The 18,905-nt window shown below is 42.6% G+C and overlaps 1 protein-coding gene across 1 annotated transcript in view; it reads right to left on the bottom strand.

Moving 5' to 3' along the window:
* Positions 1 to 11,963: 11,963 nt before the first annotated feature.
* The window catches only part of SALL1 (spalt like transcription factor 1), a 15,073-nt gene continuing 8,131 nt past the window's right edge, over positions 11,964 to 18,905 (bottom strand). Inside the window, exons 3-4 of the mRNA XM_064722771.1 lie at positions 14,662 to 18,071; positions 11,964 to 13,617 (exon numbers count right to left, since the gene is read on the bottom strand). Of these exons, the coding sequence (XP_064578841.1) occupies positions 13,177 to 13,617; positions 14,662 to 18,071 (3,851 nt within the window). The 3' untranslated portion in view covers positions 11,964 to 13,176. The remainder of the gene's footprint in view (positions 13,618 to 14,661; positions 18,072 to 18,905) is intronic.

The raw sequence follows: 18,905 nt of genomic DNA, 5'->3' as shown, positions 1-18,905 counted from the left end.
ACAGATTGTATTTGCTTAGGTTACCAGGTATTAGGTTTTGGGAAGGGAAAGGGAAACAAATGATATCAAAAGCTTATCTAAAAAGTTAGCTCAAAAGAATATGGCCAGAGATCCACGAATCCTGAATTGTTAAGGCATTTACTTACTTACAAGTTTAATCACAGACACATTTCTGGGTGCTCTGGATTGCTACATGCATTGCCAAAAAAAGAGGAGGAGGGGAAAAGAATATCAAAACAAAGAGGTTTTGCACTTGACTGAATAAATCAGCAGCTTTCTTGTATGTGTTAATTCCAATAGTAGTTAAAGTAAGTTAAAGTAAGAGTAAGGATAATAAGAATATCTGGCAAGTGCTTCTCTTGCTTGGTACACAGGCTATTGAATGCAACACTCTCTGTCTCTCTGAAAAGAAGTTTTCATCCAAAATATACAACAGCACTACCTATCTGTCACCCCCTGATTAAATCTGAGGCCAAGCTTACCATCTGTTTGTGCAAATGGAAAGTGTAATATTCTACCAACTACTCTGTGTGACACTTTACCTAAGGGTTTCCTGCAAAATGATTTTCAGTTCTTCCAGGGATTATTTTTAGAACAAAAAGAATCACCAGAAACCACTATGCTTTTAGCTAATAATCATGATCCAGCTGACTTTATGCTTGACTTGTCAGCCATTAATTTTACATGAATTACAACTTCTGATTCCTTCAAAACTGGCTGTAGTAAAAATTACATGCATATGAAGATAATAAAATGCTCATAATGAATTCTTTTTTTATGTGTGTTCTGTTTTTAAGGTAACCTGAATTATAGTATCAAGATATTAATTGCACCTACACAAAAATTTGGGTGTGGCTGGATTCATATGGGTACCAGAGGCTTGTGTCTGTGGCTAGCAAAATCACTGCAGCCATAATAGAGTTAGAATGTGGCCACATATTCTGAGAAATAAAAGAAGAATTCTAAGCAAATCAGACCCTGCACTTAGTTAATTTATGGTATAGGCAGGAATCAGTCTGATATTTGACCACCAGCCATATAATGTTTCCAACTTTGGCAGAACCTGTTTGACAGCCCAGGGCACATGATGGCCACCCAAAGAAAGAAATACTGCTGCTCTTCTATTTATTTCTAAAACCCAGACTGAAACATTGTCATAATCCCAGAAATATTAGAGGAGCTCTTCCAGCAGTGGTGCATAGCTGTTGTAAATAAAACTGATAACCTGACCTGTTTGGAGCTGAACATAAACTCTGCATTGAAGAAATGTGTGTCAGCTCCATTTCCTGCACGTGCCTTTGACAGCAGCACAGTCCTGCCAGCCCTCATGTCAGCTCCTGCCCTGCCAGACCTTCCCAAAGATGGATGCACGAGGGAGGAGCTGACTGAACAGACACTGACCAGTATAAACTGTATAAGCTGCTTCTATTTGAGCAAGTTGAGGGCTTCTTCTATCTAACTATCTTTTCTGTCCAACTTCAGCTATCCTATAGAACTCTTACTATTATATATATATATTTGACCAACAGATTGATTCTCTTGTCAATTCCATTATTCATCCAACATAAGACATGAAGCAATAGGTAAAAGGGAAAAAAATCCCATAGATGCTGTTTTATCTTAAAAAGACAAGAAAAGATGAAATCTTTCTAATAGTGCCCCTGTGATTCTATTACAGCACATTAAAAACACAATGCACATCAGAAAAGTATGAGCAGTGGGAAATCTGTAATATATCACTTGCTTTTTTTCCTTCATGTCTCCAAAATAAACTACAACTTTCCCATGTTGAAAAGTTTTTCCTTAAGTTAATAAAATCTGTCACTTTCCATAATGGCTGATTGGAAGAGAGTCCACAGGTGCAGAATTCTGTTGTTCACAGCTTGGGAAGTCATGGCTTATAATAAAAAGCCCTCTGTGTTATGGTCCTCCTTCCCCATCAATTCACATCAAGTATTATTAGAATCATCTGCCACCTCAGTGGTGCTTCCTCTGTGCTCAAACTGCAGAAGCAACAATGACATTTTAGTGCTCTGCAGGTGCTGCTGTGTGTGGTCAGGGACACAGAAGTGTGGCCTGCTATTGTTTTCCAGCAGCACTTTGATCTCAGGCACAAAAAGCACAAAAAGCCACAGAGCTGCCTGCCCTATTCATTCTTATGCAGGGCTGATGCTCAGCGCAGAGAGAAAGAAGAGGTGACAAGAGCTGGGCAATCCATAATATTTATTTCAACAAATGCTTCAAATCTTTTTAAACATCATAAAAACATGGCTCATTAAACTACAACAGCCTTGAAATTGTGTTATAAAACCACAAAACAAAAATCAATACTTCTGCTGAAAAGGAGGTAATGAAATATATCGAGTTGGTTGAAAAGCGGTTTGTATGAATCATAATATTATTATGTGCACAACGCTTCTGCTCCCAATACTTAAAGTTAACAAACTAGGGAGTGCTTTCTATCCCATCACTTAAACAGGTGCCACAAGGTGGTATTTATCAGTTATTTTCCAGACTTGATCCTTCTGCCATAAATAATGCTGGGATACAGGAGGCTTAGTAAAAGGGGATCAATCCAAGGCATATTTGCTACCTGAGCTTCAGCTGTTGTATTATTTCACAGTCTGATCAATAGTGTGCTCCACAATAGCAAGGGAAAAAGCCACAACATCACCCTGATGAGTCACTGTAGGTTCACTGCTGAACCAGAAAGAGGTAGCATTTCTGATTTTATAAAGACTAAATTTGGTTAGCAGCATTTGACCACTATTAAATAGTTTAACTCTCAATTTCAAGTATTTTGCAGTGACTTGTTCAGAGTTTCAGCAGTTATATAAACTCTTCTGGAAACAACACTCCTTCTGCTGAAACAAAATCCTGTGAAATATTACTAGAACTCTCTGATTTTATTTTAACTGGAGTTATTGGTCTGCAAGTGAATTCAGAGAAATCTGGTAGTTAAAAGCATTTTGATGCTGACAATAATGGCATCAATATTTTTCTCCATCAACTACAAATATCTAGAAACAATAAAGAACAGAAGGAAAAAGAAATTGAATAGTAACTAAATGAGAAAAGGCTCAGCAGCTACTAGTAGCTACTGTACTCTCACCCTCCACAAAAATAAACCCCCAGATCTGCCAAACTCTGTTTGTAAAGCAATCAGAAGGCAGCAAAGTTTCCTATCCTGAAATCAGTTCATTTAAAAGGACAATGCTGGATCCACACAAGCCTTTCAAGATGAAATAAAGAAGAAAACTATATATCAAATCAGTTGGTGGAAGGTATAGGGAACTAAATGCAGTTTTTAAGACTTGGGCAGATTCCTTTAACTATTTCCACCAAAAGAGAAAATGCATCATATTCAACAGAGTCCAGCCTGGGCTCTGGGAAGAGAGGAATACAGACCAGAACCTGAGACTTCTTTACATCTGATTTGCTGAAGAGAAACAAGGGTTCTGATTTAGGACAAACTCATCCAAAACGCTTCCTCAGCTGCCCCTGCTGTAGCCAGACTCTTTTCTGCACATCATTTCTTACATATGAACATAGCAGGGCAGGCTGAACCCTGTTAATGTGGCTCAGTATGAGGCACAGACCATGATGCACATCCATCCCATCATTTTAGACACTTGTGGTGGCACTGGGAACACTCTAGATGTCCACTCACCATGAGAAAACAAAAGCTTAGCTTTCTCCCCAGCAGAAAAATCTCACTTCCTACAGCCTGTGAGCTTCTAATCCCAGCTGGGGAATGGCTCTGCAAAAGCTGAGGAAATGCCATCCTCTAAATGAACATCTCAGCTTCCCTTTGGCATGCAGAATGAACCAGCTTCTCCAATTCCAGCAGGGAGCCTTTCCAAATTATGCTTTTTACTACTTAACAGGAGGAGGAGAAAAGGTGCTATAGCTGGTAGCTACTGATATTTAATCTTACACTTATTTTTACTTTATTGTTTTCTATAAATAGTCTTGTCTTTCAGCAGCTCTGCTGCTGTTAGAACCTTTTCCAGTAACTGTCAGCATTACACAGAGCCTTAACCCCTGAGAGAGAAAGAAAGGAATGAGGGGGTGGAAGGGGAGAGACAACTACTAATCCTGCAGAGAGAGGAATCACATCATCACAGGACTCCCTGCTACTTCAGAGCCTTCTGCAGTAACCAGCTGTATCATAATTTTGTTTGCTTAAGGTTGAATCTCCCCAAAATGTTATTTGGAAATGCAGCAGCCTGGATCTGACCCTCTACAGCCCCCAGTTACATCCCATGCCAGTTCCTGGCTCCATCTGCACACTGCCCCTACTTGCATACATAAAAACTGATCACACACTAGACTCATTTATTTCCTTTGATAACATTAAATAATAATAACATGATTACTTTTCGTAGGAAAGCTGCTGTCCAGAAGGGCAGCAGGCATCAGGATGATCTCAGTGTGTTTGTCTGGGATGTCAGCTGGTAACTGTCCACTGTCACGGGGCTTGGGCCATGATTTTAAGTGACTCTGTGTCAACACATTTTAACAGCTTGATTATTAGACGTTCTAAAAATCACAATTCTTTGGGATGGTTTAAATGGAGCATTATATAAATTGGAATAGCAAAATAAACCATTGAACAAGCTTCAAATTTAGGCCAAATTGCAAAAGAGGAGGGGGGCTGGGGAGTTGGAAATTGCTGGCCATATTTTCCTTATGTTAATGTTGTCAATACCTAATTCTCAACTAAAAAGTCCTTCAAGATGAGTAGTAGAGCATAAGAAAATATTAGAGACTTGCACAAAAACCAGCAGCTGCAGGACTCCAGTTTGCAGAGTTTATTTCAGTGCACTCTCCACTACACCACGCTGGCCATGAGCACTTTCACATCATCCTGCCTCAGATAATACCCTCAAACAAACCAGAAAGTCACAGAGGCAACAAGTCTGGCCCTAAATTGTCACACTGTATATTACCCAGCATTGTTCTTTTTATTAAATATGACCTTTGCAATTCAACATACTTGTTCTTACCATTGTCTTCATTTATGAGAAACATATAAAGAGAACTGATTACCTGAATCTGTTATCTGTGATAAATATCACAGAACTGGAAATCAGCTCTGGGTACCTGTTTGTAAGGCAGCAATGGAATATTTCCTCTTACTGTTCCCAAGAAAGGGGCAGCTTTTCTACATGGAAAATTTTAAAAGATTGTGGCTACATCCAATAGTTGAGCAAAAATATAGTGTTTCTTGAGACCTTCTGCAAAATCTGATTTGATTATACAAATACAGTGAAAATGTGTCTATAATACAGGATTAACTTTTGAACTTCATCTAATAAGTGACAAATAACATACTGAGGTACCAGCAGAGCACTTCCAGATGTTCCAGTAGATGCTGAAATGCAAAATCCTTGAGTGTTGGCTGTTTTAGAACCATTTATGTTCTCAGAGTAGCCATGTATGACATACAGACATTATAAAAGACCAGTGAGAAGTTTCCTATCAAAATACCCAAAAGAAGCAAAATTAAAGGTAAGGAACTAAAGGAATTAAAGGTTAGTTCCAACAACACATCAGCAGATTGGAGCAACTGGCTGAGGCCACATGTGCCCTGAACCAGAGATGAAACTTCCATCTCCTAAATTATCCCCTTGCATTTCAGCCACAAGCAAAACATCTAGATAAGCCTCCAGGGTTCCAAATCACTCATAATTAAAATGTAATAAATTCCATTCAGCAGTGCTAACAATAAAGGAATATGTGTGCACCAAGCCAGTGCATCCTCAGAGAGGGAAAACAACAAAACCACAGGTTCAAACAGCACCGATGCGGGAATTAAATTCCAGTATTGTTGTTAACTTTTCATTTTCACTAATGGCTTTTAAGAAAGCCAGACATTTTTCCTCAGTCCATTTTACCTTTTCCCTCCATTTGACAAATATTGATTTTCATTTCCTCCAAGTTTAAGTGCATTGAATGCTACTGTGACTGGTTTGTTTGCTTTTTTGTTTGTGTCCCGGCTTTATTGAGGATGCCAGCATGAATGCATACAGCTTTCAAAAGAAGGAATTGGTTTAATAACTTCTTAAGATCCAGGAGAGAACACAGGGGCCCAGCCTGCTCTCCGCATAGGTCATGCAGGAAAAGTGACTCTAGGTGCCTGTCTGATGTCAGTAAGAGGAGCCTGAAGTAACAGCCTCAGTGTTTTAAGCTGCTACTGCTGTGCTCTGTAACAAAAGGACAAATCAAGGAGTGCTCTCCCCCCACTTCAGTGCAAATTTAGACATACTCAGTGGCATTTTAAGCTCAGCCTATTTTGCAGGCAATTGTCCCTTTAGGAGGCTAGGTTTGGAAGGTAACACCTCATGAAATTCTGGCTCAAACAAGCCATAGCTTTATGAATTCTTTTCTGCCTGACTCACTGATACATAAGCTCGACCTCCTTTTGTAAAATGGTCTCCTTAAGCTTTGCAAACCTGCCCAGTACATTTTGGACTCTTTCCTGTCTTAAATAAGGAACCAAATAAGAACTCCCTCAGACTTTGATATGAATGAAGAGTTCTTATGAGATTTATTGCACCCATTCAAATATGGAAGCAGGAGAAATCTCAGTGGACAAGAATAAACATCTGAACTGAAAGGGAAAGAAAGTAACACCTTAAACAGCCACATCCAGCACTACAACAATTGTCTGTGCAGCACTCAGGCACTCTTCGGGGCTGGAAGCCAAAATAAGTTCAGCTGACTGAAGGAGGTTAGGTTGGTTCAGTGTATCAGCACCAGAGCTCTGTGCTGGTGTGTGTTAGCTGAGCTAACAGGTGATTTAACACCACAGCCAGCCTCTTCTCAGCAGCAGCTCTGGCACAAGGGGCTGAGACCCCTCAGTGCTCAGCCTAGACAGGTAAACAGGCATATAAACCTCTGAAATCTGTTCTGTCCCTCTCTACATAATTTCCTTCTGTGGATCCTCTAGCCACCAGAAACACAGGGTTCATATGAATGCACATTTAGTACCAAACACGATTATCCACTCAGTTATTGTACACATGAAACAAACGTTGGCTTCACTGTGTATTAACTGACATTTTAAAATCCTGATGAAAGTAAAGCAACTCAGAATTATTCACTACTAGAAAAAGCATATTTTCAAAACAAGCAGTGTTTTGAAAAAAATTCTTAACATCATTCATCCAATTAAGTCTCACTGCCTTCACTTTGGAATTTTTTTCTAAATAAAAAAGATGAGGAAAAAGAAAGACGGTAGTGACGAGCAGAGTTAAATCCATCACAGTGTGCCAGACCACTCCATTTTTTGCTTTCCATATTCAATTCTAAATAGTTCTCATGTTGCAGCACCTGATGCCAGGTGCTTCAGGGCTTCTGCTACACCCACCTGACACTGTGATGCTGCATTTTTAAGACCTCTAAATAATGAAAATAGACCTTTGCACTTCAGCACTGTGCTGGCCAGGAGAGCTGTCTGTACAGATGATGTGGATGTCTGCTAACATGGAGAGACTTCTAACTTTTGAAATGAAATGACACCAGAAGTTTCAGGGCTGATCTTTCCAGAGAGAATCTTCCTTATCAGCAGAGGTGACCAGGTATAACACGGGCATGGACACGTTTTTGGTGCCCATCTAACCTGACTTTAAAGTTCCTCCCAGAAGCAACTTCTGAAAGTTCAGGAGAGCTTGCAGCTTGGGTTAACTAACTAACTGCTATGAAAAGAGGGATGGCATCGCTTTCTTACTTTGCAGCTCTGCAGTGAGCGCTCTCACAGGTGTACTCTGAGATGTTGGCCTTGCTCCACACAGAGCATGGCACAGAATGACTGCAACCCTCACGGGCATGCTCCTCACCAGCTCCTGCACTGCCAGACACACTTGAGCAATGAAGAAAATTCCTCTTTCCTGCTCTCCTTTTTTCACTCTTTTTTGCTCCTCTTCCCACATCATTGAGAAATTTTGCCTCTTAAGAAATTTAGCTTGTGGATTCAAAAATACATGTCTAAATTAAAACAGAAGATAAAATGGAAACTGAAGCGATTTGTGGTGGGACAAAACAATAATATGATTTAAGCCAGAAATGTCATTTTAATCACTACCATTCCTACACCTGTAAAGTATTTCAGTCACTGGATGTGGTTCAGGGAATCCTGGTATCCCATGTCCGTGGAACAAGACCTTCCCAGGAAGGAATCACAATGCACTCACCATCTTCCAGGCATCTCCTAGGCCACGGTCAAAGTGGCATAGGGACTTGCTCAGGGTAACCATTCCAATATTAACTGTAACCTGGATGTAAAACCCAGAAATATCAAATCAGAAAATCATAAACACGGCTGTCAGTAACTCTGTTCTCAGCTGAAGCTCCATACTTTCCAATTATTCCTGTTCTTTCCTATTAAGATTTGTACTTCCAAGCCTCTACTCTTCAATGTTTTGTCTAGAGATACATATTTATATAACAGCCTGTGTTGTAGGTGAAATCTTTCAGTCACTATATTTCAGCTTGGCAGTTAACAGACATATTGCTTCCAGCTTGTATAAATAACTGTACCAACTTATTCGCTAAACATTATTTTAACTTCTGTCAACTCATATGCATAAGAGAAGGAAAACAAATTTTAAAAAGTTATTTTAATTGATAAAAAACCCAAACAAACCCCAACCAAAGAGGAACAAACCTGGAGAACTGCTGAACACTGACAGGGAAACAAACCTGCAGAGCTATGGAACGCTGGCAAGGCGACAGCAAAAAAGAACTGTCGTGCTACCAAGTCACACCTTCTGCTGCCAAGTAAAACTGGCCTCCTGCAAAGACACAGCCAGGTAAATTGTGACTTCAGGACTTTCAAAAGCAGGAAGCACGCCCAAAAAATCGTCAAAACAAGCAGCAACCCTTGCATTTTGATGGTCAGCAAATATTCTTCACAAAGCAGGAACAAACCGAGGCATTTGCTGCCTGCTGCAACTGGGAGGGCTTGCAACTTGTCCTTAAGTCTCAAACCAAAGCCCAGCCTAGGAGGAAACACTGAAATTCAACAGGCTTTTCCCTGAGAAAAGGCTTTAGGATTTGGTCGTCATCAGCACACGAAATAAACCGGGCAATTTGCTGTCCCTCTCCCTTCTCCCGCCTGCCTGGCCAATACGGAAACCTCATTCCTGCCCTCCCCATGTGCTGCCCCGGTTGTGTCTCCACTCCGCCGGGATCGCGGGTGCTTTTGGCCAGCCCTTCCCTTCCCTCCGTCTGCCCCGCTGCATCTGCCCGGTGCTCCTGTGAGGATGAAGCCCGTGAGGATGAAACCCTCGGGGGCTGCTCCGCTCCCATCCCCGCTCGGGCAGCCCCGAGGGCCCCGGGCCGGCGCTGGCAGCGCTGCCCGGCAGGAGGGGCCGTGCCCGGCCAGCCCGGTCCTGCCGCCGGCTCTTTCCGACCCGGGACGTTTCGCACGCCATTAGCCCAATTTTTAAATAAATCACGTCTGTTTCTGGGTGAAGAAAATTACTCGGGATGATTAAATGATTGCGTTGAACGATCGCTGGCGCTTAAGGGAAAGAAAAAGAGAATACCAACCCGCCCCACTGTGCTTTATTTTAATGGATGATAAAATTGTGATGGGCGAGACGAGACGGAGGGGGAAAAAGGGTGCGGGGGGAAAGAAAACTTTGTTGCTAATGAGAAAAATGAGGCCGCGAAAACAAAACCGTAAAGAAAAAAAATTCTACTCTTGAATAAGGATTAATTCAGTGTCTGTGAATAAGAAACGCCGCGCTGGGTAATTGCAACGAGGTAGCGCGGCTCCCAGCTGCGAGGCGATGCGGGCACCTTTGTGCGCTTGCCAGGACAGCTCTGGGGAGAGGTAACTTCCCCCGGTCCCCACGGTCTTGTGTCGAGTAACGGGAAATTTAAAATTCCGCGTTTCCAGAGCGCGTTATTCCCCCCCTTCTCCCTCCCCCGCTTCCCCTCGCCGGAGGCCAGCCGGCCGCTCCTCCTGACGGGGCGGGGAGCCCCGAGCCTGCGGGCACAGGGACGATGCTCCCGGCTGCTGCAGCGGGCTGGCCCCAGCCCGGATCGGGGCTGGCAGGGGAAAGGGAACGGGGGGCTCCTGAGCAGCTCGGGGACAGCGGCCCGGCACCTTCCGTGCAGCGGGCGGCGCAGCCCGGGCACCCATCCCTCGGCCTGGGCAGCCATGGCTCAGCCCGGGCACCCATCCCTCGGCCCGGCACAGCCCGGGCACTCATGGCTCAGCCCAGCACAGCCCGGGCACTCTCCCTCAGCCCGGCACAGAGGGATGAAGCACGGGCCGCGGGCCGCTCCTCCGGCCAGCACCCATCTCTGCCGACGGCAGCGCGGAGCGACGCAGAGCACGGCGGGGTAGCGCCCCGGCTCACCGGGAACGCCGCCCGGCCGGGCTCAGGGCTGGGAGGCTGTCCCGGCGAGCCGCCAGGACCGCAGCGAAACGCTTCGGAAGGGCCGGGGCACGGAAGGGGCTGTCAGCCCCGGCAGTGCGGGGGCTGGGGCAGCGCATCCCCTCAGGCAGCCGCCCCTCCGCCGAGCGCGGTGTGCGCTGTGCGCGCAGGGCCCTCTCACGGAACGGGCCGGGGGGACTCCCCAGGGTACGAGAAAGAAAATCGCTCCTTGTTTAGTTTTTTTTTCTGGTATTATTTGGTTTTCAGTCCCCGGTTGTGCCAAGCACGAACGTTACCCACCGGCAGGAGTGTCCGGTGCCCGGGACGGTTCGCGAGTGCGGGGCCCGCCTGCCCTCGGCACACAAAGGCTCCGCTTCCCGTGGGAAGAGGCTCCGGGGCTGAAGTTAAAGGCGCTCATGAAACTCAAGCCGCGGAGAGGAAACCCTCCCGGAGCGCTGGGGGCTGCTAACCCTTCCCTGGCAACTTTTCTGTTGCACAAATCTCGACTCAGTTTAAAAGGAGAATTAGTTAGTATTTCATTGATAAAATCATCAAAATCCTTTTAATTTACCTTTTTCTGAGACCAAAAGGTGACTTAAAATTCTTAAATATTCACATTGACAAGCCAGCTGGCTCTAGCGTACAACTTACATGTTAACAAAAATGCATATCATGTACCAGGTGAATCATCACATTCCAACAGGAAAAGTCCCAAAGACATGAAGTCCAAGAGGTATCCAGGCTACAGCGTTAATATGCAGGATTCATAATCATAGGAAGGGGAAAAGTCCTCAAGTAAAGTATTTCTCACCCCAGCTCTTCAATTGTAAATCCTCTCTACTGCCCGATTTGCAACTTAGGTTATGAGAAGAGCTAACTCACTTCTTGTTTAAAAAGGTGGGCAACTCCCCCCACAGTGATCCTGAAAAATAATCCTGTAACACAAAACACCTGAATTTTGGAATTGTTAAAAAAAATTGTCACATGGACACAGAATTGGCTATGCCTGTTGGTGGTTTTGAAGGCATAATTTGAAGGCAGCCAATCTGATTTCTTTTTCATAAATTGTAATGTAAAGAGATGAAACTCTACTGGGTGAAAATATTGGACTGAATTATGTTTGACAAACTCCCATTGAGGTTAATGATCATGGCAGGTTTTTAAGGGAAGCCAAATCATGTGCAAGGCCAAAGCAATTAGTTTTGTTTGGTATGTTTTTTTACAATCAAGTTATAAACCCCACATAGTATATGGAGGCTTGCAAGTGGACATCTTAACACAGGTATAGCAGCGTAAGCATGCCACAAACATACAATCTCATAAAATAAAATTAATATCAAATATAAAGCATTTGAACCAAATCAAGCCTTAAACGTAATAAATTATTTCCTTCAAAGGAAACTTACCTAGGCTCAATAAGGTCTTTGCTAGCAGCATTTTTTTTTAATAAACAAATTAAAAATGCCAAAATATCTACAATTTTATGAGAAGGAGGAGTTGAATAGTTAAGGAGGAATTTCTCACTATTAGGGGGTATGAAAAATATACTAGCAATTAATATGCAATACATATATGTATACCCATACTTACAGATATAAACACGCACATACAACCTCAACAGTTCATGTTAACCAAGGGAAAGGCTAAATAATACAAAGTGATTACTAAATACAAGTACACTTTAAAAACACAGAGACAGCGAATTTTTTATCTGTTGCAAAAATGTATTTGATTACTCGAGTAAAATTACAGTATCTCTGCTGTTAGTAAGTATTAAATGTTAAAGAAACTGGACCTCTTTTCCTTTCAACTTTCCGAGAAAGTGCATGTAACAGTCCAAGGTTCCCCGTGTCCCCCCCAATGCCTAATACAAAATAAACAAACACTATACTTGTTCCCTTGGTCAAGGAGTAGGGCTTGGTCTTGTAAGGAACGTATGTACATTTTAATGAAAGTGATGTCTTATTGTATATACAGGAGCATCTACAGTTGTCCACGGAAGTTGTTCAAGATGCCATACTTAGCAGCATTGTGAAAGTCCAGCACATTTTCTATAATGAATATACCTACAAGGCAAAATGTTACGTCTCAGTTTCAACTACCAAAACAACACTTCAGTATCTTCTCTAATAATCCGCGTGCTTATTACTGTACAGAAATGTATTAACATTTAAGACGACTCAAGTAAAAAGCACAATACAAATAACAGTTCAAAACAGAAAATGTTAAACCTACAAAAATTAAAGCAGTTTTAATTTTATAATAAAAATCAAAAACTGAGCTGTGTAAAGGACCCACACTGTTCAGTCTATATTCTCTCAGTCTTTTTCTTAATTCTGTCTGGAAAAATTAGACAATGTGTTTGCTGATAAAGTTTCCAGCAGGATCAAAGTGTACATTTATATACAGATTTTTATTAGAGATCTAATGCATCACTGAGGCATCGCATCAATACCAGAGTTCGTGTTAAACTGGATATAGAAAATAAGTTAATGCCAGAATAAGATCACCTAGCAGAACAGACTTGCAACTGCCATAAATGTTACAGCAAGTTTACAGCACTCTAGTCGATTAGTATTTAGTTCAAAATACGGGAGACCAAAGTTAATGCTTGCATTTGTTTGCAAAGCAAGGTTATATCACTAATAAATAAGCTCTCTTAGAACTCTAGAAGTAGAACATGGTACAAAACAAAGTCTTTGTAATGTTGTAGCCTGCAGCTTGAAAAAAGCAACCCTAGGTTGCACTATTTGCAGGAATGTTATTTACGGAGTTCTTTTTCCTAATTTGTTACAATTTCTTTGTTGTCCTCCACGAAACGTGTGAAACGGAAGTTAGTCCCATTTTCATTGCTTGCCATTTTCTCCAGACCAGCTAGAGGTGCGTTGGGTTCTGAATTCTGGAGCTTCTCCAGGCTTCCTGTCAAGCCACTGATAGGAGAGCTGCCACCGTTGCCCAGGCCCCCCGGTGCTGGAGGGATGCCCCCATTCTGGATGACCGAGATCTCGTTGGTCTTCATGGCCAAGCCATTGGAGAGTGCAGCTGCATACTGGTTCCAGAAGCTGGACGGGTCTCCATTCCCTGACCGTGCAGCCAAATCCTTCTGAAACATTTCTGGGAACTTCACAGGATTGCCTCCTAGGAATGTCATGGGGCCATCTACAGAGAGTCGTCTGCCTCGTCTTGCAGGAGTACTGTTCCACATGTGAGTGCCCATGTGAACCTGGGAAGAAAGAAAGGAAGAAAGAAACAAACAAAAAAAAAAAAAATAGAAGTTGACAGGAATTTCAAACTTATTTCGATCAGAGGGAAAGCAGGAGTCCATGAACATGTCCAGTCTTGTTACACAATGTATGGCATTAAAGATAGAGGATACAGGGCTCTGGAATAATACACTACTTCTAGGTTAGCCCATCACCATTACCCAGAATAACCTGTTCTCCTGCTGATCAATGCATTGCTTCTTACTCTTTTTTTTATTACATGTATTTAGTTTATAATGACTTTGCATTATTCTGTCAATTGCTGCTTTCAGGGCTAGAATTGCTATGTCCACTTTCATTGCAATGGTAAGTATTGTATTTGACACCCTTTACCCTATAAATGTCCTTTTCAGACAGGCAGAAAGTATCCTTTACTGATTGCTCATCGGAGGGCCTCGTGCATAGACAGAATGGCCTGAAAGTAATTATTCATCTCACATTACTGGCAGCAACCTCTAGAGAAATACTCTGTCAACAGAAAAATGTACACAGTAAAGTGCTCAACTGGTGTTCTAAAACTTGAGTATATTTGCTTTTTCAAACACATATCAGTAGGAAATGTTAGTTATATAATCAATTAAAGTAATGCCCATTATTTCCAGAATTATGTTAATAGTTTTTTTCAAACACTCATCTTACATGATAATTATGAAAAACTTCACATTCAAGAACCTTTCACTTTTTGAAGAGGTGTGTGAGTTACAAAATGCATTTCCCTGTTAATTAATACTCCTTACCATCATTTGGCTGTTCTGTTTCACACTCTGCATAGACAGGCCTTGCTGGTAGATGAATTTTAATTAAATCAAAACAGCTCATGCCTCAGACTTGCTGCCAACACGAGCACTCAACAAGAGGCCATCTAGGTCTACTAGAGCTGACTAAACACACTGTCACAGCATAAACACCCAAGGTACCACTGCTGCAACATTAATAGCTGTCAAAAATCAAAAACCCCCAGCAAGGAGAAAATGAAACCGAAGGACAGTAAGAGGAAAAAGTACCTTCAGATTGCCTTTTGTTGTGAATGCTCTTCCACATATAGTGCAGGCAAAAGGTTTCTCACCAGTGTGCGTCCTTTCGTGGATCTGCAGAGCACTGGAAGAAGAAAATGTTTTCCCACACGTGTTGCAGTAGTGCTGTTTTGGAGTTCTTCTGGGGAGAGCAGGGAGCAGCACAGGGGACGTGGCAGAGGACAGTGGCCCCGAAGCAACTAGACCAGAGGAGGCTTCTTTGCTGTCCTGAGGAGAACCATGCACAAAGCCGTTAACCTCGGTCTTTATGAGCGATGACAGGGTGTTAGCAGGCATCACGGAAGAGTTCTGATTGGGGCCGATGCTGGAGTTGGGCTCAAAAAGCTGTGATGGTAGATCTCGCATCTGATGTGTCAACATATGCTGCTTCAAATTACCCTTTGTGGAAAAGCCACGATTGCAAACTGTGCAAATAAATGGTCTCTCTTTGGTATGACTTCTGTAATGAATGTCCAAGGCACTCTGACAAGCAAATGTTTTGCCACAAATGTCACATGCGGTGTTTTTAAATTTACCTCTATCTCTGAAAGGAAAGAGCATACTCAGGGACTCTTCTTTAATCATTTTATCAGTGTTACTAGACGTCAAGTCCAAAGCACCACTGTTAGCAGGGGTTGGAGACAAACCGTTGGCAAACTCACTTGGTAAAGCTCTTAATGGTTTCTCTTCAATACTTGGTGACTTGTGGTAATCATTAGTGCTGTTGGATGGGGACAAGGCCTGCATGGAAGAGGTAGACTCTGAGACAGCAGGGCTTCCAGCACTTTGGCTTTCCATATCACCACCGACAGATGACGAATCGTTAGTTAAAACGTCCCCTTCCACTGACCCATTTTCTACTGACTTCAGGCTTGCCTGAAGTTGTTCAGCAAGGCCTGCATTGATCATCTTCATCTGATTTTCCAGAGCAGCAATACTTGACATTTCCAGGGGCAGAGGGGAAGAAGACAAGCTGTCTTGTGATGCATCCACAGATTTAGGTGTATCTGGCACGCTGCTGTCAGGACAGTCTTCCATATTCTCATCTGAGAAGTTGTCTATGTCATCAAAATTCTTATCATCAAAAGATCCCGTATCTGATTCCATTGACTCAGGATAGTTTTCTGTCACCGGGGTGTTTGGGATCTGCCCTCCCATGTGCATTCGGATATGCTGCTGTAGCACAACGGCGTTGGTGAATTTTTTCTGGCAGATTGGGCAAGAGTGTTGCACTCTCAGTGGGGGCATGGCACGATGGACACTGTAGTGAGTCTTTAAGTTGCCCTTAGTAGTGAAAGCACGACCACAGATTTTACATTTGAATGGCCTCTCTCCAGTATGGGTGCGATAATGCATTTTCAATGCGCTCTGGCAACTGAGAACTCGATGGCAAATGATGCACTCGTTAGGATCAGTTGCCTTTTTGTCAATGTTTTCTACAAGCTGCTGCAATTTTGACGTTTCAGATGCTGGCGTTGAATCCAATAGTCCTCCAAATGGAAACTTTGCCTTAAATTGCTCTGACATGAGAGGCATCAGTGGGTTTGTAAAAGTGGCGACACCGCTGGAGCCCGAGTCTGCTGCTGGGGAGCTCACGGAGCTGCTCACGTTAGTGATGGTGCTTGAGTTTTGAGGGTTTTCTTCAGTTTTGCCATTTGAGGTAGGCAACGCACCAGCCTCTACCTCATCAGAAAGTCCATTGGAAATTTTTGATGTGGGGTCAGCTGTTCCCGAGTCACTCTTGACAGAGCAGGGAGGGCTAGCAGAAGGATGGCTAATGGGAATCGGCTGAGGCTCCTCAGTTTTGATGAACGGGGTCAAGCTTGGAATTGTTGGTGGGAGTGGCAGGCCAACAGAAGTTGTTAGGGTGGAGAGGACTGGCTTGCTGTCCAGCCAGCTCGTGACAGGTTTCTCTGGCGGTATAGACATCCCATAAGGAATACCCGTGCTTGTAGGAATATTGTCCAAATGCTCTGGCACTGGGTATGGATTCATTTGAATATGAGGGTATTTTTCTTTGTGACGCTGAAAGTGGACTTTTAAGTTTCCCTTTGTGGAGAACCTGTTTCCACATATGTTGCATTTAAATGGCCTCTCGCCAGTGTGAGAACGCAAATGAATCTGCAAGGCACTGTCACTCCCAAACACTTTAGCACAGAACCTGCATTTATGCTTAAAGAACGCCTCATCTGAATTACTTTTTGCTTCAAATGCAGTTACATTTGGTGGCTTGCTTTTTCTTTGCTGTGCCAAGGCAGTCAAGGAGTTTAAATCCTCTGCAGGTGTTCCAATATTGGACAAGGGACTGGAGAAAACAGAGTTACTAGGGGTGGGCTGAGGTAGAAGTGGAGTAGATGCAGGACTTAATAAACTGCTTATTGCAAAAGCTGGTGAAGATGATGCTGATACTGGTGGGTTGGTGAGCTGGGAGCCACCAAGAGCTGAAGCCACTTTTTCTGAGGACGGTGTTGTAACTGCTGCTGCCAATATGTTAATATTTGGAGAAGAGCCACTATTGGATGGAATTAGAGTGTTGCCAGGGTTGCTCTGAGGTAGCTGTATAGGGGGTAGCTGTTTCACACCACTGATGCTGGCAGATTGACTAGCAAGGCTTTGTGCTAATCCAGCTGCTGCAGCCAGCTGCTGGGATAAATGGGAACTTAATGTGGACAAGGGGTTGGCAGATGTTCGTAAAGTACCTTGAGAAGGGCTAGAAGATGTTGGCATGTCTGTATTTTGGGTAGCCAACAATAATATTTGGTGACGAATTTGTTCAATCAGTTGCAACTGATGGATCTGCTGCTGCTGCAATGCCAACAGTTGCTCCATCAGGGCAGGGACAGCGAGTTTAGTGCTCGATGCCCCGTTACATCTTGCCTCCTGTGAGAACTGTGCTACTGCCACTTTAGTACTCTGCAGGTTTTCAATTATTACATTACTGTTTATCACTGAAAAGTTGCCTAGTGTTGTCAGATCCCCTATGTGAGGTAGAGAGGTTGTTACAGCTGAGGTACCCATTGTGGAGCTGTTACTGCTTGTAATACTATTGTTGACACTCTTGGAACTGCTACTGCTATTGTTAATGCTGGAAGCCTCCACATCCATGGATTCTTCCCTGTCAAGTTTGTTATGCTCTGAAAGGTCACTGCAGTCTACTTGATCTGTGTTATTAACTGTGTCATTCATCTGTTCATCAGGATTATCAGAAGGGGAACTAGGAGGGAAGGTTTCAGAAGGAGAAGCTGGATTTTCATTCACAATTAAAACTAATTGATTTTTAGTACAATTCTTCTTGTGTTGCAGGAGATCTGATAATTCAAAGAACTCAGCACAGCACCTGCCACAGACATGGGCGTCCTTGTTCTTAGTGGTTCGATTTGCTTGACCCTTTTCTGTGTCTCCTAAAACATCAAAAGATGATGGATTAGGAACCAACCAGTAAATACAAAAAAAAGCTGCAGGACATTTTATTTAAAATTACTGGTTTTATCTACCACTCTAAAACAGACTAAGATTGTGCATGAAAATAGATCAATATTCCTACTTCACAAAAATAAGTCAAAAGCACCATTTAAAACTGTACAGGGGAGTTTTATCAATCCCTGTGTCTTAGATTATCATTTGCTTCAGATAATCCATCAAAATATAAAATACTATGAACTGAAGGCATTGGAGCATAATGAAATTCCATAGCAAAGTATTGATTTCCAATAATTCATACTGCTTATTGTCTAGTTGTCCACTGAGTGCAAATCAGCCATTTGAAGGACTCATTAGACTCTCACGTTCCTGTCAACCTTGTTCATTTTCAACTGATTCAAAGATATCTGTGACAGTTGCCCCATCACTAAACTAATTTGTAGTCATTCGAGGTCCCAATCAGTTGTTGACAAGGAAAAAAGTACGTATTACCAGGCTAAAGATTCATTCCCCTTTTCTTCCAAGTTGCTACATAAAGTATACGCTGTGAAACTGCTTTGCCACCAAACTTAATTCTGTGGCGGTTACAAACTGAAGAGAAAAGAAAAATCTCTTATAAAATGGTATCATTTACCACAAAATGGTAAAGTGCCAAAGCGTTTTAAAGACTTATTTTAATGCCTCAAGCAATGTTTCTACAATTAAGCAAATGTCCTATTTGCCACCATGTGCTTCACCAAAGCACTCCTTGTGAGATTCTGATCTGAAAAGCACTTGTATTAATCTGAGCAATCACTGGAAATATCACGAATTTA

Source organism: Zonotrichia leucophrys, chromosome 11 (assembly GCF_028769735.1).
Source record: "Zonotrichia leucophrys gambelii isolate GWCS_2022_RI chromosome 11, RI_Zleu_2.0, whole genome shotgun sequence".
Classification (NCBI taxonomy): Eukaryota; Metazoa; Chordata; class Aves; order Passeriformes; family Passerellidae; genus Zonotrichia; species Zonotrichia leucophrys.
The sequence above is the reverse complement of the archived record's forward strand: the minus strand, read 5'-3'. Positions and strand labels throughout refer to the sequence as shown.